General features: G+C 53.9%; 2 protein-coding genes across 10 annotated transcripts in view; both read left to right on the plus strand.

Moving 5' to 3' along the window:
* ZPR1 (ZPR1 zinc finger) overlaps positions 1–23,969 on the plus strand; it is a 437,500-nt gene that overhangs the window by 205,878 nt on the left and 207,653 nt on the right. The gene's annotated exons all lie outside the window — the stretch shown is intronic.
* The window catches only part of CADM1 (cell adhesion molecule 1), a 138,410-nt gene continuing 125,208 nt past the window's right edge, over positions 10,768–23,969 (plus strand). For all 9 annotated transcript variants that reach the window (XM_068172111.1, XM_068172113.1, XM_068172115.1 and 6 more), the window contains exon 1: positions 10,768–10,925. In XM_068172111.1, coding sequence (XP_068028212.1) covers positions 10,817–10,925 — 109 coding nt within the window. In that variant the 5' untranslated portion in view covers positions 10,768–10,816. The remainder of the gene's footprint in view (positions 10,926–23,969) is intronic.

The following is a 23,969-nucleotide window of genomic DNA, read 5'->3' on the forward strand; positions in this document are numbered from 1 at the left end:
TGTAGAGAACAAACAGCTTTTCCCAAACTGCATCAGTGCAGCACTGCTCATTTTCCATTGTGCTCCCTGCATTTCTGGCCCTTGGATTAATGGTGGAGCGCTAAGGAGCTGGCCTGGCACGGCATTCCAGGGAGGGGCTGAGGTGATGCTGGCAGCAGTCACACACCCAGGGTGTGTTTGAGGTGCCAGAGGCAGCACAACAAGCAGAGCCCTGAGACACCCCTGCCCAAGGAGAGCGTCCTGGGCAAAGCGTATTTGGCCATTCATTCAGGAACAGCTTTGTAGTTGAATGTGTTTGATATGGGCAGTCTGTGGTGCCATAACAGAGGGGAATTCAGAGCGCTGTTAGAGCCCAGCTGATTCCCCTTTCCATCTGGAAAGGGCAAAGTACACCTGGGAAGAGGTTTCAAGAAATAGAAGCAATTTGTTCCTGCTTCCCTGTGAGAGGAGCTGCTCCTGCCTGCGCTGAGCATGGCATGTCTCGCTCTGTTCCTTCTCTTTGCTGGAGGAAAATATCTCACCTGGAAACGGGGGGCACAGGGAATCCATTGGGCTTGTGTAGTTCATGGTGTGCTGCTCTGTGGTGCTGCTGCTGAGGCAGATGCCAGAATTTAGTGGTGTGTGTGAGAATTATGGACTGGAGGGCACGAAAGTGAGGTTTCTGGTTTCCCCAGCAGACAAAATACCTGCCTGATTGCGGGCCCTGCAAAGGCTTGGAGCCTTTCAGAGCTGCGCTTCCCTGCCAGGCATGTTCGGCGGGAAGCTTGCCAACCCCCCTGTGGAGACAACATTCGGGTTTGTCTGGATTTCCACGTGCTTTCAGGTGTCAGGATTTCAGCTGCATATCTCAGCTGCTTTTCCAAGCGCAGAAATAGGGTGGCCAAAAAATCAGGATGCAGCAGATAATGGTGCCGGTCACGGCGGAGCGGCGCTGCTGAGGGTAGGAAGCCACCGATTATTGCTCATGCCAGGCCCGGGCTCACAGTGGATGTCCTCAAAACAGCCGCGCTCTTCCCCGGCCCTTCAGCCAGGAATGAAAAGGCTTTCATGTTCTGCGGGGGCGGAGAGCACAATTTAAGCTGACCTGGCTCCGGCTGGGATTCGAAAGGTCACTTTGAGTATGGCGCTATCCGAGCCCATTGATTTAAAAAAAATAAAATAAAAAAAAAAAGAGCCCCAGCGCTGTATGGAGGGGGCAAGCGGGGGAGAGGAAGCAGAAATAGCTCTGGCAACAGTCATTGTTTAAAACCAACAAAGAGGCACTGAAAGGCTCCCTGCTCGCCGCAGTCAATAGCCGCGGCCGGGGCGAGGGCTGGAGCGGCTGCCCCGGCCAGGAGCCCCTGCCCGGCCCCCGCCAAGGGCTGGACAGGGGCAGGATGACGGGTGATGGGGAGGACTGGGAGAGTAATTCTGCCTGAGGGAGCTGGGAAAGGGGCTCAGCCTGGAGAAAAGGGGGCTCGGGGGGAGAATCTTCTGGCTCTGCACAACTCCTGACAGGAGGGGACAGCCAGGAGAGATTTGGGATTTTATCCCAGGGAACAGGGACAGGAGGAGAGGGAACAGCCTCAGGCTGGGCCAGGGGAGGCTCAGGTTGGACACCAGCAGGAATTTCTCCATGGAAAGGGTGCTCAGGCCTTGGCAGGGGCTGCCCAGGGAGGTTTGGAGTGCCCATCCCTGGAGGTGTCCAAGGAATGACTGGATGTGGCACTCAGTGCTCTGGGCTGGGCACAAGGTGGGGACGGGGCACAGCTTGGACTCAGTGGTCCTGGGGATCTTTCCCAACCTCAGGGATTCTGGGATTCCCTGGAGAGGGCACGGAAGGATTGGCAGCTCCCTCCTGGCGGGCAGGGCAGGTGTTCAGACAAACCCAAACGGAGTCTGAGGGACCAGCCATGGCTGAATCGTTGCCTTGAAAGCATCCGAGGCCAGGAAAGGAACGATTTGCCCTAAAGAGCTCAGCCCACTGTCAGCTGCTTTGTGAGCATTAGTGAATAATAAGGAGTGAGAGCAGCATTAGCCCTGGGTCCGCGCACTCATCTGTCACGTAACAAGGGAAGTATTGGCACACTGTCATGTCTCAAACAGTGCTGATCAATGGGTTTAAAAAAACAAACGCTGCAGCCTGGCCCCTGCGTGCCCGGAAGCAGTGCTGGCTGGGTGGTGGGGCTGGCAGTGCCAAGGCAGCTCCTGCCCACCCACCCACCCTCCAGCTGAGCAGGGCACAGCCCCTCTGCTCTGCCTGGATGCCCACGAGCAGGGAAGGGGCAGCAGTGGAGACCCAGGTGTTGTCTTAGTCTCTGTGGGGCTGGTCCCCGGCTCGGTACCCTGTGAAATAGGGACAGTGACATCTCGGAGATGCTCTGGGCTGGTGAGGGGACGTCAGAGTCATGGGCTGTCCAGCTGCTCCGGCCTGGGCAGGGGTGAGAGCTGGCAGTGGGAGAAGCCAGGCAACTGCCATGCTCTGCCTGTCTCCATCGTTAACTGCAGTGTGCAGCCGTGGATGTTTCTGTGGCCAAGAGGGAAAAGGGAACACTCAAACTTCTGACTGGATTAGACAGCGGGGAAAAGGAGGATTTTGCCCTGGCTGGTGGTGAGCAAAGGTGGAGGCAGCATCTCCTGGTCTGGGTGTCGGAGGGAAGAAAAATGGAAGAGCAGAGGAGGCTCTTCCAGAGAGCTCACACTGACAGGTGTTTGGGAAAGTGATATTTTCCTGTTGACTCAGAGGGGGAGAGGACAAATGGATTGAGGGATGGGAGCTCCTCTGCTCCAGACAAAAGCCCAGAGGATGCACCCAAGGAGGCAGAGCTTTGCACCAGCGGGAAGGAGCTTAGCAGAATCCCTTAATGGATTCATTCCTTCAATTTCCCTCAGCTCTTCCAGGCTTTGGATATAAGCAAGGAAAGCAAGTTTAGGCACAGATTATAAAAGTGATGGATCTACAGAAACAGGAGAGGTTTGAAGGGCTGAAATTTACTGCGAAGCCTGGCCCAGAAATGACCCTCTTCCTCCTCCTCGACATTTTTTGTCTCTTGTGCAGAAAAATGCAGCTGGTCAGTGTGACAAGTGGAAACTGGAGCTTTGTCATTGCTGGGCGATGCTGAAACAATGATGTATGGCTGGCGATAGATCATGTTGGGTTTCCGGAGAGCAGCGAAGACGAAGGCATGAGACTAATTCATGATGCATGAACACATTGATCTTCCTGGCTCTGGAAATACAATGTAATGAACCCCCGCTAACAGATCATTTTTGTGCCACTGCACTTCACTAATATCTAATGATTTCACCTTGCTCTGAGATAAAATATAATTGTATGGGAGTTCCAGCTTTGTTCTTTAATACTCGCATAGAGTTAACGAATTATGTTTTCCTCTGTAGCTGTCGGCAAGTTGAGACAAGCTTACAAAAGCCCTGCAATTACCGGGCTAAGATGCATGTTTAAAACCCCATGTGTGTGTGTGTCTGTGTGTGTGTGTGTGTGGTGTGTTCATGTATAATGGCTCCATGCTCAGAGCCCGGTGTGCTGCTGGGGGCTGAGCAGGGCAGGAAGGACACGGAGGATGCTGAGCAGAGGGTGCCTGTGCTCAGGGACTTCTGGGTCTCATCCATCCAGCTCAGGGAATGGCAGGAGCTTTGCAATGGCAACCTGCAAATGCTGCTCTTTGCAGCATCCTGGCTGGGGGCCGGCAAGCCCAGCAATCCCATTGGAAAGCACGGCTCTCCTTTTATCTCCCAAAGTCCATTTGGAGATCAGCCTGCCTCTGTCTGCCCTCCCAAATCCTCAGTTCAGGCAAAGCCTTTTGCTTAAGAAGATAAGTTTGGGGTCCTTTTGTGAGCACCCCCGTGAGATCTTTGCACTTCCCCTCAGGGAAGGTGCACACTGAGATTTTCCTGCTTGTTGTGTGTCTGTGGCAGCCACTGTCTCTCTCTCCAGCCTGTGCCGATGCCCACAGCCTGTCTCTGGTGATGAACAAGAAGGATGCTCCCCGGTGAGGAGGAGGGCAGGTGGAAAGGAGAGGAGCAATAAGCACTGAGTCTCATCAGAGTCTCCTTGTTCTGGTTTGAGGGGTTGGTGACCCTGGTGTGTGTCCTGGAGCAGCACCAAGAATGCTCCTGGGCTCTCAGCTCTGGCCAGCAGCGTGCCAGGGCCGGCCACTTCTTCCTCTGCCCCTCCGGCAGTGTTTGTCTTGGCCCCTTACCTGTCTGCTGAGATGAGCAGCTTTTCTGGGGCAGGAGTGGTAAACCCCTGTTTGCTGCCCAGCACCTGCTGCAGCTGGGTCCCAGCCCTGGCTGTGCCTTTGGAGCACACGCCAGGAATGAGCCGGAGCGCAGATGGGAGCTGAAGGTGAAGATGTTTGCGAATTCTTCAAAGGGAGCCCGGCTGGTACAAAAGGAGTCAGTGAAAACCTAACTGCTCCTGACAGGGAGAGCTGCAGTAATGCTGAACCTCATTTGAAATTCCCTCTAGGCTAAGTAAGGCTCTTCCTTTCATGTGCAGTGTTTGGATCCCTTCTGGGAGACCTTTCCTCTGCACCGGCTCCGTACGTGCGGTGTTGACAGATGATTAAGATGTGAAATCTCTAAAATCAGAGGAACAGCCCCAGTTTTGCATTGTGTGCTCAGGTGTTTATTCACATTGGTGTAATCATCTCAGCCTCATTTTTTGGCTCAGGACCTGCTGCCTCTTGTAGGAGTGATGTACCAGAAGGAAAACCAGTCCTTTACTGGTAGCAGTGTGTTTATAGTGGATGGTCTTACTGGATTTACTTACTAGTGTCCTTAGAGGTCACTTTATGAGGCTCACTTTGTGCAGATGAGGAGCAGAGTGTTTTAGAGAACTCAGAGCCTGTAGTGTGATTTGGGGAACCAGTGATTGCTGCTTCTGCACCTTTTGGATGTTTCCAAACCCCAGGGTCAAACAGCACCACTGGGATGGAGCTGGGTTTTTGGGAATTTAGGCGAGGCAGACAACACCCATGAGACATCATGTGGTAGGGAAGATAAGGCCTTTGATGGGATCAAAAGGGGGGATTTTTTTTTTTCTCCCAGCAGCTTATATTAAACAAACAAACAAAAAACCCCAAATAATTTGCTGTGGTGCCTGTCTGGAGCATGGGGCTGGGCTGGCAGTGCCAGAGTGTCCCTGGCTCCCTGGCTGCTCCCAGCAGATGCTGACACTGAAACCTGTGTGCTGGGATGGTGAATGGAGCTGTCCCCAGCTCTGCTGTAGGACACAGGCTGAGCTCATGCGTGGACTATGTTGAACCAGTGTCGGTGGTGCTGGAGCCCTCCTCACACAGGGCTGTGGCTTCCCTGGCACTTATTTTGATGTCTTCCTTCCTCCCCTCCCTGTGATCTCAGTGTCTTGACTTTTCCAGGCACTTTTCTCCTATAAGAATATTAAACACACTTAAAAAACACTTAAATGCTAATGTGAAACCTGAAAAGAGGATGTCAAATGTGCGAGGCACTCTGAAGACATGATGTCTCTGTAGAAGGGTTTGACCCCAGTAATCTAATTTGCTTTACATTTAAAATGATACTTCATTCTCCTATTATAAGGCTCTGTGTCATTGGCTCATAAAGATTACCATTTCTTGTCTTCCAATTGTAATAAATCCCATTCAAGCACCCTCTTGATTTGAAATTTGTCACGACAACATGCAGAGGGCACAGTTCCTGCATTTTATGGCGCGGGTGCATTAGATACTCATCTGCAGGAAGGATGATGCAAGAGCATAAAATGATTTGTCCCTTTCCTTTCTCAATTAGATACATGTTGAAAAAAAAAATTAAAAATCTGAATTATAGCTTACTCCTCATTCTCCAGCAGTGAAAAGGTTGGGCTGGCAGGGGAGCCAGGCTGGCTGGATTGGCCCTGCTTTACCCTTACACTGAGGAATAATCTGGTTTCTTGAAAACCATCTGAAAATATTTCATCCTGTTTCAGCAGACTGGGGAGCTTTAGCCTTTCTGGTTGTGCTGCTTGGACATGAGAGGAAAGTGAGTGTTTGGAGCCTACACTTTATCAGGCACTAAATGCCACAGCAGAAGCAGCTCCTTGTGCCAAAACACGAGGCTGGGTCTGGGGCAAAAATGAGACTTTTGGGTAAACTCAGGCGTCCCAGGGTTGGAAACACCCCCTGCCCCACATCGGGACGAGTCAGAGCAGTGTCCCTCACCCCAGCTTGGTGTGAGCAGAGCTGGAGCCAGCCCACTCCTCTTTAGGGCTGGGACAGCAACACATCAGCCAGCAGTGCCATGGAAATGTTCTTTTTTTGGGGAGGTCTTGAATAAATCCATGCAAGACACTTCGCTCAGGGAGAACTTTTATACTTTTAGTATCTGTTGTTCCTTAGGGTTTGGGTTTTTTTAACAAAGGTTTTAGTTGAGCAAAGAATCCCATCTGTATGGCTTTTTTATTAAAAGATAAAAAGCTGGAGTTCACAGGAGTTAGCATTAAGTCACAGTCCGCAGCAATCCGAGGTACTCGCTGGCTGGGGACTCTCTCTGTTTATTTCAAATACCCCTTTATCATCCTGTTGAAAGAGCCCTGTGCTCTGTAAAGCTCAGCCAATTGAAAAAAGAATCAGATAATGAAGACTGATGCTGCACTGATGACAGCCCCTCAGATCTTCAATAGGATTGCTCCAAAATCAAAAGACTTTTGCGTTTTATTGTCACACTCGTGGCTCAAAAATAATTAAATGGAATCTTTTAGCTCTAGAAACAAAAATGAAAATTTAAAAACACCCCCCTACACCTGCAGGAAAGGGGCTAATGGGAATATCCAGAGGGTATTGGGCTGGATTCCGTGTGAATTTGCAGGTTGTGCAGATTCTGTGTGAAAATCTGGTGATTGCAGCAGGTGCCCAGCACGTGTGTGGTGGTACAGAGGTGACACCACTGCTCTGGGTGACAGGACTGGGCACCAACCACCAGAGCTCCCAGCCCTGATGGAGCTGGAGAACCCCACATTCCCTCTCTCCTTGGCACAGCTCTGAGCTTCAGCTTCCGTTTTACCTCTGGAAACTTTGAACAAATGCGTTGCTCGTTGCAGTGGAAGGCAGATAAATAAAATATATTGGGAGCGATTTGTGCTGTAACTAAACCCTGAATTTATAGAGGGAGAGTGTGGCCAACGACAACTTTGTCACAGCACATGAAAGCCTGGAAATTAGGCTTTGCACTTTTACCTGATCCTAAAAGAGGCGTCTCCAGACTCCCCAGGCTGGGCACAGGTATGAGGAGAAGCTCTGTGGTCCCACTGAGGGTCCCGCCGGAGGAGGGGACACAGCACACCCAGCTGAGATGTATTTTAGTCAAGGCATCAAATCCAGAACGCTATAACTTGATTATTTCTTCTGCAGACTCCTTTTGACAAAACTCCTCCATTTTCAAAGAGTTACACAGGATTTAGCCCCACGCTGCTTTCATGTGAATTGTGTGGCTAAAGTTCCATGCAGCTCTTTGAAAATTTCAGAGCTGGCGCTTTCCCCAAGATCGACAACTGTTTTATTTCTCTTGACAGAAAATGGTGAGAGAACAAACACTGCCAGGCGAGGGGGAAGCGGTTTGGCTGTGGGCTCTGCAGCACCTTTAATGTGAGGCTCAAAGAGCCACGCAGGAATGGCAACTCCTGCTGTACCTGCACGAGTCCTTGGGGATCTCCCTTTCCTAGGGGGGAAAACTTGGGTGGCTTCAGGTTCTTTTTCCCTTCTTACACATAGGGATGTAGGGAACAGCACTTTGGGTCCCTTTGTCCACCTGTGAAACCAAGGAAAGGGAACTAATTGATCATTGGTTTTGTAATCCCATCCGAAAACGGCTTCTACCATAAATTCTTCTGCAGTGGATGTAGCTAGTGTCAGTTATTTGTAATTAGCCACCCTTTGGGTGATGCTGTGTGCCCTAAAACCATTCCCAACAGTCACAGGGGCAGCACTGGCACCAGTTTGCACCAGCATTGCTCCAATCCCTGGGCCAGTGTGTTGACAGCAGCTGCTGCTCATCCATGGATCTAAGGCTTCATCCTGCTTCCAAATGCCACTCCAAGCATGTCCAAGCCACTGTCCTGTGCTGTGCACAGGGGGATAGAGCACAAATCGCCTTGATCCTTCTCCTGCCTTTCTCTCTGTGTCTTAAACTCTGGGGCTTGGCTCTGTCTCTGGAATTATACCACAGATTGGAATTCTCATTTTTAAGTTCATTTCTGCTCTGATTTAAAGGCTGAATTAACAAACAATGGCTTATTTGGTTTAAAATGCAAAAACACCATCTGGTCTTTGAGATGTGCTAAACCGCAGCGGGGGGAGCCAGAATGACACATGGGAAGGGTCTCCAAGTGGCACGGGTGAGGCTCCCAGGAGGAATTCCTGCCGCTCTTGACCCATGTCAAGGCAAGGAAAGCTGATCTTTGGATTGGGCATCGCTACAGCTGCAGCTGGTGGCCTGGGGACAGCTCGATTTCAGGGGATGCAGCTCTTCAGCCCTCACTGCTGGCAGCTCAGAGAAGTGTCCTGGGAGCTCTCCTCTGTCCCTGGCTCCTCTCCTCACCCTGAGGCAAAGTTCTGGAGAGGCATCCACAGGCATTGCTGGCCCCTGGGTTTTCCCTGGGCCACAGCCTCCAGCCTTGCTCCAGAGCTGGCACAGGGCTTTCCAGCATCCCTGGCACAAGTGAGTCTCAGGAGTGAGTGCCCACTCGGCCAGCAGGACTCAGGGGGTGACCTCGTCCCGTAACACCCTCGATTACACCCCCCGTGCTCATGGGTCAGGTCAGCCTCTGTGGTTCTTCGTGCCCCAGCCCCTGTGCCCGCGCTCCCAGTGCCACTGCTGGCTCCGTGCTGTCCCTGGCTGCTGGTGATTTGATTTAATGCAGCTTTCAATCACTGCCAATGGGCCTCGCGCTGCAGCAGCATCACTGCTAAACACTGTGACAAATAATCTGAGGCTAAGCTTCCAGGACAGAGGAAATCACTTTCCTCTTGAAATTAAAGTTGATGCATAATGGAAGGCACTAAGACGTCTCCAGCAGGAGCATCGCCAGTTTGAGCCCGTCCCGAGTCCCCGTCCGTCTGCCGAACGAGACGCGGGAGGTTAGGGAAGTCATTTCCTAGAGTTCAGGATTTGCAATTTGCATTCTTTAATCTCCCGGCCATTTACCAGCAGATAATTTGTCATGGTTTGCTTTAGCTGTTGTGATATTGATATTTATTATGCAAATTGTATTTCCTACTACTTATTGTCCTCACCCTCAGAATACTTGAATTATTATAAACCTGCTTAGGTAATACGGGTTGTCTCTCGATTGATGTCTGAGCGCAGCGGGTCGCAATGTGTGATACCGTGCAGGGGGGCTGCGCTGGCTGTTTAGGGACAGGCACCCAGGATACCTGGATATGGAATGGCACGGCAGCCAGTGGAGCTGCTCTGCTGTGTTTAGTGGGGCTGGAGTCCTCCTGGAGAGAAGGGAATTTGGGGTCCCAGCACAAGACAAGTGCTTTCTCACTAAGTGGGGTGAAGCTGGCTTAGTTACGGAATTGTGATGGTTATGGTGGCCCAAAACTCTAGCTGTTGAGCAGGAAACAGATGTTTGGCATGGCTATGGAGCAGAAAGGCCTGTCATCATGGGAGACAGAGAATGGCAGGGGAAGGTGGGGACAGAGGGAGGAGTGATGCCCCAAACCGAGTCTCCGGCAGCAGCATTTTGGGTTTTCTTGGGTGTGAAACCAGATTGGTTTCACATTCCAAAGGGTGAAAGCTCTCTCCAGCCCCACAGTGTGACTCAGTGCTTGCCCTGGGCGGTTTTAACCTCAAGCTTGGCAGAATCTGGGATGATGAAGCTGAACTGACAATTCACCTGCCTCAGGTTAACTTGGAATAACCTAATTAATAAGGTTGGGAGTATTCGACATCCTCTGCATTTGCTCCATTAACGCTTGCATGGACCCATTGTCACCGATTCTGTGGTTTCATTCCTGGTGCCGTGGGTGGGGGGAAGGCTTGGACCCTTCCCGGGCGGGATGAATCGCCCGGTGACCCGGGCCGTTCCGTTTCCCGTGTGGTACGGTGCAGCTGAGCACTCAGGGGAACGGCAGGGGTCAGTTCCGGGGCTTTACTTGTAAATTTGCTCCGTTTAAATCCGTTGCGTGGGTGAGAAATCCGCAGAAAAGGTGGCTTGGTTGCCGGCCTGCGGTTACCGAGCCCCGCTCGCCGCCGCCGGGGGGCTCGTGGGCTCCGGCCTCTCCGCTCCCCCGGAGCCGCCAAGGCTCAACACCGCCTCCAGCGGCGCGGGGCCCGCTCCGGCGGGGAGCGGCACGGGGCGCCGGGCCGGGGGCCACCATCCCGCCGGGAGGATGCACGGGGGCAGAGCGGGGGCACAGACACACTTGGGGGAACTGCACGCTGCTGAGCGCGGGCATGCCCAGGGGGACACTCCCGGCACGGAGAGCGCAGGCGGGGGCGCACGGCGGGAGGAAGGATGCTGGGGTGGTACCCCGGGAGGAGGATGCTTTGTGGGGTGGGAGGGGGACACACGACCCTGGAAAGGGGGAAGGCAGGGAACGGGGTGAAAGCTGCGGGTAGGGCGCGGCGGCGCGGGGCCCGGGGGCGGCGCGGGGCCCGGGGGCGGCGCAGGGCCGGGGGCGGCGCGGGGGCACGGCGCTGCCCGGGGGTCGGGCCGGCCGCGCTCGGTCCCGCCCGCGGCCCCCGGCCCGCGCGGGGCGGTGCGCGGGGCGTGTCGCCGCGTCCCCGCCCCGTGACGCGCCGTCTCCCGCGGGCGGCGCGCGGCGGCGGCAGAGCGAGGCAGGTGCCGGCGATGGCGGGTCGCGCCCAGCCCAGCGGCCCCGCGGGCAGCGGCGGCGGCGCCCCGGGGCTCCTCCCGCTCCTCCTGCTGCTCCTCTCCGCCGCCGCCATCATCCCCCGAGGTAGGAAGGACGCGGCCCCCGCGCACCGGGGCACCCGCACGGACGGACGGGCGGGACCGGGGCGGGCGGCGCGGGGAGGGGGGTTCGCGCTCGGGGATCGCGGCGGCGCTCGGGTACCTCCGGCTGCGGCGGGTCCGGGGCGAGCCCGCCCGCTCTCCTTCGCCCCGGGCCGTGCCCGGAGCGCTCGGTGGTCCCGGGGAAGCGCCCCCGGCGGCGGGAGAGGCGGGCGGGCTCACCCGCGCGTGGCGGCGCGGCGCGGGCAGCCGCTGCCGGTTTCCATGGAAGCGGCTTCTCCCGCTGCCCGGGGGGTCATCAGCGGCCCCGCAATTAAAAACGAATTGCTTTGCGCGCCCCCTCCATCTCCCCCCTCTCCGCCCCCCCCCGGTGTTTGCGGCGGCGCGGGGATGCTGCACCCCCGCGGGAGCGGGGAACCTGTTGGAATCTGAGTGGAACTTGCGCGACGCTCCGCTCTCCCTCTTCGTCTCTCTCTCCCTCTTCCTCGCTTCCCGCCCGTCTCTCTCCTTCCTCTCCTCTCTCCGCCGGTGCCCCCTGCCGCAGCCGCGCCCCCCGCCCAGCTGGGCGCGCTCGGGGCGATCGCCCGGCTCGGGCGCTGCGGCTGGAACGGGCGCAAATTAAATGTGGCTAACGAGGCTCCCCGAGCGGGGCCGGTTGGGTCCTCTCCGCGGCACCCTCGGGGTGCGGTGTCCCCGGTGCGTTGGGCGAGCCCCCCACCCCGCCTGGCATCGCGCCCCGCCGAGCCCGGGAGCCGCAGCAGCGACCTGCGCTCGTCTCCGATGGCTTCGGTTCGAACATCCCCCGTTAACGCCGTTCACGTTTCCAGTATGTCCGTGAGGCGGCACGGGGCCACACGGCCGTAGGAGCGGGTGCTGTGTCCGGGATGTTTGGGAAGAACAAGAGGCCATTGAACGATCTGTTGAATCCCGCTCGTAGGAAAGGGGGGACGAAGGCGCCGCCAGCCCGGCGAACAAAGAGCTTTATTCACAGCCTGTGTACATGTCCATGCCTTCTCCGCTCTTCCCGGGCGGCCTTTTTGGTGGGATGGTGGTGGGGGGAGAGCGCCGGGGTCGTTTTCAGCTTGTTCTCCCTGCGAACGGGGCCGGGGCTGGTGCCCTCCCGCCGCCTCCGACAAGGGCTGCGCTTCCCGGCTGCGCTCGGTTGCGCTGGGCAGCCCCGAAAGGCGACTCTGCCCCGATCCCGGCGCTCCGCAGCCCCGAGCCCATTGCGGGGAGCCGGAGCGAAGGAAAGGAGCCACCGCGGCGGCTCTCTGAGCTGCGAGCCGGGGAAACGCTCCGCTCCGGCTCCCCCGCGCCCGGGGTTCCTGCGGTCGCTGTGTTGTAGCTCCTCAGATGTCTCGTCACAAGGTGCTGTTTGTGTGCTCGGTGCTTTTCGCTGCCTGGTGTCTCCCGCCGGTGTGACCTGGGGACTCTGGTACTGAGAGACGCCCAGATTGGAAATACGAGCCCGGCTCTAGGACGGCCGCGTTCATCCTTTGTTTTGCTGTCTTGCTCACCTCAAATTCTCTAAGGGCAGTTTTTAACTGGAGGCCAGAGTGATCCCCCGGCAGGCTCAGCCTTTTCACCGCTGCCCAGCCAACGGGTGGAACTGTGATTTGGGATCGCAGAGCTGCTGAAGGGAAACAAAAGCAGGGCTGGATGCCGGCTCGCAGTGGCTGTGCCTGACCCGTGCACCGGGGTGAGAAGCACTGCGCGGCGTGAGCTGAGGTTGTGGTAAGACAGATATTTTGTGGTTGCGGTGCTGCGTTGTGAATCGCAGGATAAAATCCCAGACTGCCTGCATTTAGGTAAAATTTCCTTACAGTTGAGGACCTTTTTTTCCTTTTTCCCCCCCATTCTCCCCGTTTTCCGAGCTAACAGTGTTAGCTTCAGTGTTCTGCAAAGAGGGGATTAGTGTGAGGTGGCAGCGTCAGCGCTGAGCGCAGAGCGATGTCGTTGTGTCTCCCGCACGGTTGCCACCCGAGGCACAGTGGTGCCAGCGCTGTGTCACCGCCGTGATGCGAGTGTAGCTGAGGGTTCTGCTGCCTCCTTTCACCCAGGCGATTGGAACAGCAAAAGGCAGCAGCGAGACTTGGTTTGGGATGAGCCTGTGCGATCGGGTGGATCCGTGTGTTTCTGTGGCTCCTCTCCAGCCGCTCTCGATGCTTTGCGGTTCGTGGAGCTCCTGATGCCCTGTGCAGCAGGGCGAGGGCTGAGGAGCGCTCTCGGCTCACTCTGAGGCGCTTGGGCAGCGCTGGGCTGGAACTCGGAGTCTGTCAGCACTGGCACTCGGCACTTCAGGGAGAACAACTTCCCAGCAGAAGCCTCAGGAGGCGTTTGGAGACGGCGTTGGCGTGGAGCTGCGACCTGGCCGTGGCACGGAGCTGCGAGGGGCTGGTTGTGGCTGCAGCCTCCGTGTCTGCCGACACCACAGCGGCCCGGGAGAAGCCCCCCATGAAGAGAGCGAGCGCTCCCAGCGCGGCTGCGCTAAGCCAGGCTCCTTAGTAAACACAGAGTGAGTTTCCAAGGAGCCTTTGTATGCAAGCGAGGCGAGTCTGCTCGTCCCTGGCCTTCAGCAGCGCGTGCTGCGTTCTGCATGCGACGCAACCACCGGCGGGGAAGGGGCTGGGGAATAAAGTGATCCATCTGGGTTGCAGCTTGGGCTCATTTGTCTTGCATGTAGGCAGTTGAGCCCAGGTTTATAAGCACGACAATCTGGTTTGAAACCGCTGCCAAGGCGGCTCCTGAGGATGGGAAGGCGAGGAGATCGCTCTGCTCCGTGCGTGCTCTGCTCTGAGGAGGGGGCGGCTGTCAGCACCTTCTGCAGGATGGACATCCCCGGGGTGGCTGCTGTTGGATGGACGCCGCCGGGATGGGCGCTGCCGGTGTCCCCTTGGCACGGGTGGCCGCTGCTGGTGCGCAGAGGTGGCTGCGGTGACAGGAGGCCGGAGAAGAGCCGCGCTCCCCGGGGACCCCCGGCCGTACCCGCGGCCGTTCTGCTGATGCTGCGCTGCCGTCGCCTTTGTTTGCCTTGCGCTGTCTTTCCTGGTGTGTAAATAAAGAAGGCTTTGTAATCAAACAGCGCTGGCTCCGTCAGCCGGGCGCTTGGCGAGCCTTCCCCCGGCCCTGCCAGGGCCGGTGGGGCCGTGTCTGTGCCATCGGTGAGCTCTCTGCCCTATTGCTGGGTGGAAAATGGGTCAGCTCCTTAACCCTGCGTCTGCCTGAGGCCACCTGGAGTAAAGCCTGTGTTCCAGCCTGGATACACCCTCTGTTTGAATGGACCATCCAAGCACTCCTCAGAACACATTTGCTCATAAAAAGCAAACCCTGAATGTAGGCAGAATTTTTGGATGTTTCTCTTGAATGGCTGTTTTTCTAGGGATTATTGTCAGACTTTGCATAGGGGTTTTGACAACCTGTTCCTCTTCTGGGTTTTGGTGGTACTTCTGTCAGGAAAGCAGGGGCTCCCTCCTGTATCCAAACATTTCGGTTCCTGTCTGCGGCTCCAGATCTGAGCAGGCTCCAGGAGAGGAGTGTGAGGCTGCAGCCTTCCCTGGAGCTGAGCCAGGAAGTGAATACTTGACACAGTGGTTTGAGAGCACAAGCAAAGCTGGACACACAGCTGGTGTCTACTGAGAAACTGGATGCTATATATTTAAAAAAATAAGTTTTGCTTGTTCCTCCGGGGGGACATTGTGAGGTGCAAACCCACCGGCGCTAAATAAAGGGACACTGTGGAAACCTGCCATGAAGGAGAGACCCTAGGTGGAATGTTGTAATTAGGAGTGGTATGTACTTGTTTAAGTTCCATAAATCAGTCTCTTTCCCGGGATGTAATTGCACGCTGCAGAGAGCAGCTGCTGCTGCGGTTCCTGGGGAGCTCCACCACAAATGCTTTGAAGGTCGCCCAGCGTGGGCTCAGGCGCTTCAGGGCAGCGTGCTGGGGAGAAGGGTGGGTTTGGAAGTGCGGCAGGCGAGTTGGAAGGGAAGTGCCACGAGGCTCCGTTCCCTCTCAGCTCGGGGAATTGGAACGCAGCGAGCTGTCGGCAGTGCCTGCCCTGCCCCGCCGAGATGAGCCGGCGTTTGTGGTTCAGCCACGAGCTGCATTTAGTTATTCCAGTTTTTAATTTGCCAGGACAGGGTGAGCCCCAGCCACGATACTGTGGCTGCAGGCGACTCCTCTGAAGGCCCTGCCCATGTGTGACCACCACCCGCCTGCTGTCAGCCTTTTTTGCTGTGGAAACAGTTTTTCTTCTTCCCGGTGTCCTCGCTACTTGTTGAACCTCTAGGTTTTCCTGCTGTGTTGCACATCAGGCTCTCTCATCTTTGCAGGGTGTTGAGTTGGGTGTTGGGGAGCCCTGCAAATAGCTGTACACTGCTGGATGAGGCTCTGAAAACCTGAGTTTCGTGTCAGTCTTTTTCACCCATTCCAAATTCCAGCAAGGAATACAGATCCCAAGGAGAGTTGGTTCTCGGGGTTTCTTGGAGCTGTTGCTGAGCCCTCACCACATGCTCACCCGCAGTATGTGGCTGATGGCTGCTTGCATTCAAAACACTTGGCTGGGTTGTGCCAGGGACATTTGCTGTCCTCCACTCCTGGCTATTTTAGACCAACAATGTCCCTTTGTGGGGTTGGGCTGGTTATTTTTACTCTGTGGTGTGGTTTTAATTTACTGTGTCCTTCTGTGGTTTAAAAACTTGAGCATTACAAAGACTCTGCCCTTACCAAATTCTCAAGGTGAATCAGTAGAGTATTTGATACCCCATTAAGTTCCAGTCTGAGGGATCAAAGAGATACTTGAGCACATCTCTTTGCTCAGAGATATAAAACTTTTGTGGGCTGCAGCTTAACTGGAAAATGTCTTTAGTTTTGCTTTTTTAGGTTTTTTTTTTTTTTTTTTTTGTCCCTGGAAGTGCTGGCAGCTCCTCGGTGTTGTCGGTTTGCTGACAATCTCACAGGCAGGTGCTGCCTGCTGGCAGCTCTGTGGTGGGTTTGCTTTGGTCCTGCCCTGTTTGTGGGTCCTGCCCAAGTGACACAGCCCAGGTCCCCCCTCCCCTCTTAGTGGCAGTTCCCGTCAGGTGCCAGCATTGGAGGGGGAGTAGTCTCTTTACAGTAAACGACTGCCAGTGTGGTTTAAAGCCCAGGTGTGCATTTGGCAGTGGGAGAAAGTTGTGTTGGAAACTCTCCTCCTCTGCCAATCCCAGCTGTGAAGTTTGCCCTCAGCAGTTACACTCCTGGCTTAAGCCTTTCCTAGGAAATGTCCCATTTTCTGGAGCCCTTGGCTGAACAGTGGCAGCTGTGGGGGATGGAGATCTCTCCCTGCAGATCAGGGAGATGCCAGTGAGCCATCAGAGCCAAGGCTGCCTACAGGGTCATGTTGCCTCTTAAGGCTGTGCTCAGACTGGAGGAGTTGGGTGTATAAACCCCTGGGTTCAGTTTACGTCTGGAATAAACTGCTCTGATCTCGTGGTGTCCTCTTTTAGCAGTTAGTGAGCGCCTGTATCTGATTTGTGATCTCCTCCAAGGTCTGCTTCCAGAATAGAACTGTCATTGCATTCCCCACGTTGTCAGCAGGGTCTTGAGTCGGTGGCTCTGGACCTCTGCAGTGGGGCCTTCCCTTCACAGAGATGCACTTGGGTGCTGATCCCAAATGTGATGGCTCTTGGACCTGAAGGACCTCAACATTTGGTGCAGAAACAGACCTTTTTGTTAGAGCAGTAATGCTGTTTACAGAAATGAAACACGGACAGCATGAGACCATGGCCGGTCTGGGAGTGCTGGTACTGTGGGTGGGGGCCCAGTGGGGTCCTGGGACCACGGACCTGTGTGACACCTCCTCTGTGAGGTGGGTGCACTCCAGACCCCCGCTTCTGTCCAGCTCTTGCAGTGTATATCCCCTCTCCAAAGTGTGACAGGAGGAAAGAAATATGAAGCAGCAAAGTGACATTCCCTCCCTCCCCTTCTCCCCCCATGCAGCAATAGAAATACGAGTCTGAGTCTGCAGCGTCAAAAGAGAGATCAGAGTAATCGGATCAAGCATGAGGAACTGCTTGTTGCTGCTTCCCTGTTTTTAAATGAGGCTGCCTGGCAGCTTCCCTGGCAGAGCACTTTCAACATGACTCGTGTTCAGCTTTGGAGCTGGGGTTGCAGCAAAGTCGGGCTCTGTGAGAGCTGGGCTGGAAAGGGAACTTTCTGCGTAGCCTCTGGGCTAACACAGAGAAAGAAAGGCTCCCTGTGCCCCCACGGCCCTGGTTTGTAGCTGAGCAGAGGCACATCTGTCCCTAATTCTGCAGAGAGAGTGCTCTCACTTCATGCATTTATCACACTGATGCTGCTCTGGGATGTGCTCCGTGATGCCAATACATCCCCGACCTTGGAAAAAGCACGGTGGCTTTCTCCAAAGCCATTTCTGCCTGGCTGCCCTGGTGGGGCACGGGATAACTCTGGGCAGCAGCTGCCCTTTGTCTGTGGGGAGGTGTTGAAATGGTCCAGCTGGGTCACACCAGCGGGGAGAGCTGCTGGCTCAGCTGCAAAGGCTTCTCTTCATGCAGTGCCTCTGTGCTGGCTGGATGCAAGTGAACATCCATCCATCCATCCATCCATCCATCCATCCATCCATCCATCCATCCATCCATCCACACATCCATCCATCCATCCACCCACCCCAGTCCTCATTGCTGGCACTGCTCCAGAGCATCTGGAGGGTCACCTGCACTGCTGCAGTGCCCGTGGCCACAGAAACCTTGCATTGCTCCATGGAGTTTGGTTGCGAGGCTGTTCCACTAATCCTACATGGTTTCATAGTAATGAAACCTGAAATATCCACATGTAGAGAGCTATTGCTGTAGCTGGCTTTGTTTTGCATTCTCATGCTAAGCTATTTTGCTTGGAAACATGGTTGGACCTCTTTCTCTGTGCTCCCATTGCCTCTTTGACGTCTTCATTCGCGTTGGCTAATGCAGACATGATGTTAGAAGCCTGGTGGAAGCAGGGAAGCTCCCAAGCTCCCTCCTGCTTTTCCCACTCTGTATGGAATTAGGTGCAGCTTTCAGCTGTTTGAGGACAGGCTCTTTTAAGCAGAAAGCGTGCTGTGCTGGTTTGGGTGTCAGCAGCTCTTGAAAAGCCTTCGTGCTGAGATCTCCGCCTGCCTTGCTCGGGGAAGGCTCCGGGTGCCGGGGTGACGTGCTCGGTGCCGAGATCCCCGGCGATGCCGTCTCCCGTTATCGCTTCCTGGTGACAGCCTGACTGGGCTCCCTGGCGCTGGGGAAGCTGGCTGACAACCATCAAAGCCCTGAACGCTTGTCATCGGCCGTCAGCTTTGTCACGCGCAGCTGCTGGGGACGGTTGGTTTGTTAGGACTCCTTGGAGCCAGCCAGCTTTTGCAGAGTGGGCTCAGCAGGAGCGAGCAAAGCCAAACCCCTGCTTGCTTGGGAAGAGTTGTCTCGGTGTTGGCTTGACAGCAGCTCTGGGTCTGCAGGCAGATTCGATCCTTTGCCACCCTCGTTTGTTGCCGCGCTGTGCCGTCTGGAGAAGCAGCATGCTTCTCCACGCTCCGCATCCCCAGGTCTGGGGAAGTCCGGGAGGATTCCTGTCCTGGAGGGTGAGAGGCAGAGCAGATCCCTGTCTGGAACAGAGCAGTCAGGCACTGTGGCACCCCTGTCTCGGGTAGGTGCTTGCGGTGACTCGAGCTGGGATGAAGCAGAGCCTGTGTAACCTGCTCCTGATTCTTGCCCATAGTCACTGCTGGAGGGTGGATGCAGGGAAGGTTCCTCCTGGTGCATAAAATGTGAGTGTGATTTCTCCTTTGGCACTTTTCTCTTCTGCACTTCATTTACTGTGATTTTACAGACTGCTTGGAATGAAGGCTCGCATCGTTCAGAGTCCGTGTCTGCAGGGTCACGACACACTGTGGCTTTTCTTGCCCTGTCACAGTTAAAGACCAGTTTTCCTCAGCTCCTGGTCTGTGGGTGGCTCCAGAGGAGACGTTACTCATCCCTGAGTAGGCAGAACCACCGAAAGCGGATCCCACGCTGAGGTTGCTGAGCTCTGTCCACACAAACAGCTTTCCCTTCGATTTAAAGGTCTTACACCCTTAATCGTTCCCTAGAATCTTTAACAGAAGGTACAGGTTTAATCAACTCCCTGAATCCATAACTGCCAGGTATTGCTTCCTCAGCACGAGGAGCGGAGTCGTGCCTCTCCCTGGGAAGGGTGAAGATTAAAGTAGGATAGACGGGAGATTAACAGTGTTCCCTTCAGACATCGCCAGGGAAAGGGGGAGACACTCCGAGATGAGGAATAAAGGAAACACTTGGAGGCAAATCACTTACTGCTCTGTAGGAATCCGTGGAGCCTTGTAAACAGAGGCTTTATAGCAAACCCAGTGCTGTGGCTCTTAAATCACTCTGGGAGAATTTTGGATGCACAGTTAAAGGATGACTCGCTCCTCCAGGCTCTCATTAGCAAATTGGATCCAAAATTTTCGTGTTAACACAACATGACGTGTCCAGAATGCAGCTCAGGAAGGTCGGTCCAGCTCTCGGGTTTGGGATACTCTGTTTTGTGTTGAGGTTGGGTGGGTCTATTGATCTCATTCCTGTTTTGGAAGGGGGAGGTTTAGCAAGAGTCCCATTAAATGGGGTTTCAGTGTTTCCTCCAGAATAACTCATTTTAAGTTCCTACAAGAATAAATATCTTGTGGCCAACCTGTTGTATTCACAAGCCACTGCTTCTTCCTCTCCTTCCCCTCGTGCACTGCACCCCTCTAAATCTGACTTCTTTGGACAAGGCAGGATAAGGGGGTGTAAAAATCCTGTCCGAAGGTAGGGACTGGCTGAAATGATCCTGCAGGAAACAAATGAGGATTAAAAAGCTATTTTCAGCCTGGTCATTTGCTTCTTCCCAGGGAGAGCCCAGTGGAGTGACCAATCCAGTGGGTGTCCTGAGGGAGGAGGGGATTTTGTGCTGGAATTAATGTGGATGTTGGTGGGTGTGCATGGACAAGGAGGATATCGGAGGAAAGTGGTGGGATCCTCCTCCTCCTCCTGGATTTCACTGCCCAAAGAGTGAATCTTGCTGAAAACTGTCCCTGAATCCTCTGGGAAACCTTTGGAAATGCAGCTCCTCGTTGCTTTATGTAAAATGTCTTTGTAGCAGTTGAGGATGCTGGCGTCCATTAAAGACACAATCCAAAGCCATGTGAGAGTTTTAATAACTTGGTATTTTTGTTGTGCCAAAAAATCCAATTACATACGGAATCACTTTTCCTTTGTAAAGGTCTGGGAAAGTGTTTGCCTAAACTGCTGTAGAAGCGGCATTTCAGTGAACCAGCTGAAAAGTCATTTTTGTCAGTTTAATGGGTGTAATAAAATGGTCTGTCTTGGGGGGGTAGGGGAGGGGGACAGAAAAGCCTCTCTGAAATTGGGATCTTTTAATTTTAAATTGGTTCCTAGGATTTATAAGGCTTTCAAAGGCAGATGGAGAGGGAAGAGCTCTGGGTAGCTGTTGAAGCAGCTTGTCCCTGTTTTTCTGAGAAATATACAGATCCCACAGATGAAGTATTTACGAAATGGACACGAAATACACACGTATGTACAGAAAATGCACAAAGCCAAGCACAAGTAGGTGTTGGGGGCTCGTGGCTGTAGCAGCCCCTGGGGGCTCTGCCGTGGTGTCCTCAGGGCTGTCAGTGATCCTGGAGTGCCCTCGGTGCTTGTTTCCCACCCAACGTGGTTCTGTTTGTCTGGTCTCCTTTTGGAGTGGCTTTTTTCAGCCTTCATTTGTCCAGATTATCAGCATGCAGAGGAGAGCTGCCTGGTATTTACATGATTTAGTTGTAAATATGGTTAAGTGTTGATAGATATTGTTGTCATAAGTGCTTACAGCTCCTGGACTGATTACTGAATTTCTTATGTGGAAATCTGTACAAGCTCGGCGTGCGAGCAGCTTCCCAAGGGAAGTGCGAGGAAGGAGCTTGTGGTTTCCGTGTGGAAATCAAAGCCCAGATGTGGCTGGAGTGGGTGAATTTATGGGGGAAGTACTGTCGGGTTTGGTTGGCAACAACTGGGGCTCCGAGGCTGTGATGAAGGGAAAATAAAAGGCTCTTGTTCCCTGTTTTTGAGGGAACAGATGCTGTTCTGTGGAACAACTATTCGGGGCTGATGTGCACAGGGAACATCTGTAGGGTTATACACCAGGGCTCTGGCTGAGGGATGCTCATCGCTGCCACTGGGCTGACGGAACAAATGTGTTATTTGCTGGTAGTTTTATTTTTAATTGACTAATAGGCTCTGCTTGAGCTGCCCTTGTTTAACAGTCTTATTTCCAGAATGTTTCACATCCCTTCTCAGAATCCTGAATTTGCAAACGAGTGTTTCTGGGAAATGTCTCTCTGAACGCAAAAAGCCTGGATTTGGCAGAATCCTCTCCGGGGGGTGAGGATTGCGGAGGGCTCTGCGATCTTGATCATGGTCCTGAAAACCCGTGGATCTTTTGTGTTTGCCCACAGAAAAGGAGATTTGTGGGGGTGATTTGGAGTTCTGAGGTCGGAACGGTTATTAGGATAAAACATGGGAGGAGAGGCCAGCTGTGTTGTGTGTGGAGGGGATTTGTGCATGTGATGTTCAGCTCAGTGCTGAATTTAGGGCAGAGATAAAAGCCTCTCCCCACCCTGAAGTGCTTCTCTGTGTAATGCCAACTCTTAAATCCTCGCAGCGCTCGCTCGGCTCGGGCCGTGGGAAGAGAACCGGGGAGCTGCATCCCCAACCCTCTGCACCGGTGCCTCTCACAGCGCCGTGCGTGTGCAGCGAGAGGCAGCACGTCCGTGCCCACCCTCCCTGGATGCGTTTCTTGCTTTAGAGCTGCTTTCTCGGGAGTACAGGCAAGTTGGAAGGAGCCTCTGTTCCCTCCCAGGCAAAACCTGTCCCTTTGGAGGGAGCTGGAGCGGCGTGTCTGGATCCGCAGCGAGCTTTGGCAGTCGGTTTGCCTGTCAGCCCCTTGATTCAGGACTGACTTGCCTTAAGGGGGGAAAATCCCCCAAAACCCTTCACTTGTGGGATCAGGAGGGAAGGGAGAAGAGGAGCCCCAAGTACTTAGTATGGGCAGTGTGAGCTTTGCGGAGTCACACATCCAGATGGATTACATGAGGAACTTGACATCTTGTTTAAAAACAAATCATTCATTATGTAGCAGTGAATAATCAAGCATTACAGTTTCATCTCTGGAGGTTCCTTTTTTGGTTGGAATTTTGATAGTTCAGTAATTAAAAGCTGTAAGCTATTACACTGTCTACATGTTGATCAATTGGTAATTAAAAAGTTGATGATAGATACGGTATTTCATGGGACTGGTTGGTTACGGTCAGATTTCCTTCGTGTGTTTTGAAAATTGTCGTTTAACTTAACACTTAAACGTTTTTCAATATTCATGGGCTGTTTTACTTGATTTTTATAAATGCCTTTTAATGATCACAATTTGCATATGGTAATTTAGAATCAGAGAATCGTTTAGGTTAGAAAAGCCCTGTAAGATCATCGAGTCCAACCATTAACCCAGCACTGCCGAGGCCACCACTAAATCATGTCCCCAGGTGCCACATCCACACGGCTTTTAAATCCCTGCAGGGGTGGTGACCCCCCTTCTAGGCAGCCTGTGCCAGGGCTGGACAACCCTTTAAGGGAAAGAATTTTGCCAATATCCAACCTAAACCTCCCCTGGTGCAGATCTGCTGAGCCCCTCATGGCTGAGGCGCTTGGAGGTGAGCTTGATAACACAATCAGGGATAAAGCAGTCCAAAATGAAGGAAAACTGGGTTGGTAATGGCCTCCGTGATGGAAGATTCATTGCTTCAGAAGTCTAATCTGAGACCAAAATGAAGCCCAAACCTGACAGTCTTCAGAGCATAATGCAAGATTTACTGCTCTGCCACACTCAAGAGATTAAAAATAAAAACAGCCATCCTCCAAACCACCCTTCCTGTGCCTGCAAAACTTAGGGAAAACCAAGGGGTTTTGCTTCTTTTGAGTAAAAAACCCCAAAATAACCCCAGACCAAATGGTTTTGCCCTGTGTTTGCCAAGGCACGCAGAGTCCTCTTCCTGGCGCGAGTGGCCCCGCGTGGAGCTGCCGGGGGGGAAGGTTTGGGGGTGGCTCTGGCAGTGAGGAGTGTGATGGTGTGCTGGGGAGGGATCCTCGCCCTGCTGAGGCCATGCACTGCCCTGGCAGTGGATGATCCTGCCTGGAAGCTGCTGCCAGGGCGTTTGCTGGGTTGGGAATCCTGGAGTGGCCCCTGGCTGGGCTGGTGCTGGTGTGGGGCTGGCACCGTGCCCTGCCTGAGCTGCAGCCCTGGCACTGCTCACCCAGCTTGGCGTGCACAGGGAGAGCTGGAGGTCGCTGCCAGCCTGATCTACTGGAAAACACCTTCCCATTGAGCCTGCCAGTCCTGAAGAAGCCTGGAATGGCGGGGGAGCTCATCCCTAACTGCACAGCTGAGGAGGTGCCCGGTTCGGGTCCTGCCTCCTTCGTGGTGACGCAGCCTTGGCACTGGACTGGTCCAAGGAGCCAGAAAGAGAAAGCCCCAACACTGGATCCTTCCAAAGGGTGACCTCCTTCCCAGCCCTCACCCCTGATCCGTGCGATGTCCTTCTGAGCTCCAAGGCAGAGTGATCTGCATCCTCCTGGTGGTACCAGTGCCTGTAGTGGCTTCATCCACTCGTTGGGGACAGGGATGCTCTTGGAGTGACCAGTTCTGCTGGAGGTGAAGGCAGAATAGCAGTGCATCACATGCGTCCTGGAAAGCCCTTGGTTTAAAAACCACTTTGTCCTGAGACACTTGTTGCTTTGTGACAGCTGGTTCCAGTAATTTGTTTTTATAGGGCAGTTTGTAGTAAATGAATGACACGTTGAATATTTTAGCGAGATTTTAGATTATCTAAAGAATGTTTTCCGGTTTACTAATTGGTAGATAATGCTGAATACATTGATGCTGACATGAGCAAATGGATGTAAAATGATTTTGAAGCGAGCCTCATTA

Source organism: Anomalospiza imberbis, chromosome 24 (assembly GCF_031753505.1).
Source record: "Anomalospiza imberbis isolate Cuckoo-Finch-1a 21T00152 chromosome 24, ASM3175350v1, whole genome shotgun sequence".
NCBI classification, from domain to species: domain Eukaryota; kingdom Metazoa; phylum Chordata; class Aves; order Passeriformes; family Viduidae; genus Anomalospiza; species Anomalospiza imberbis.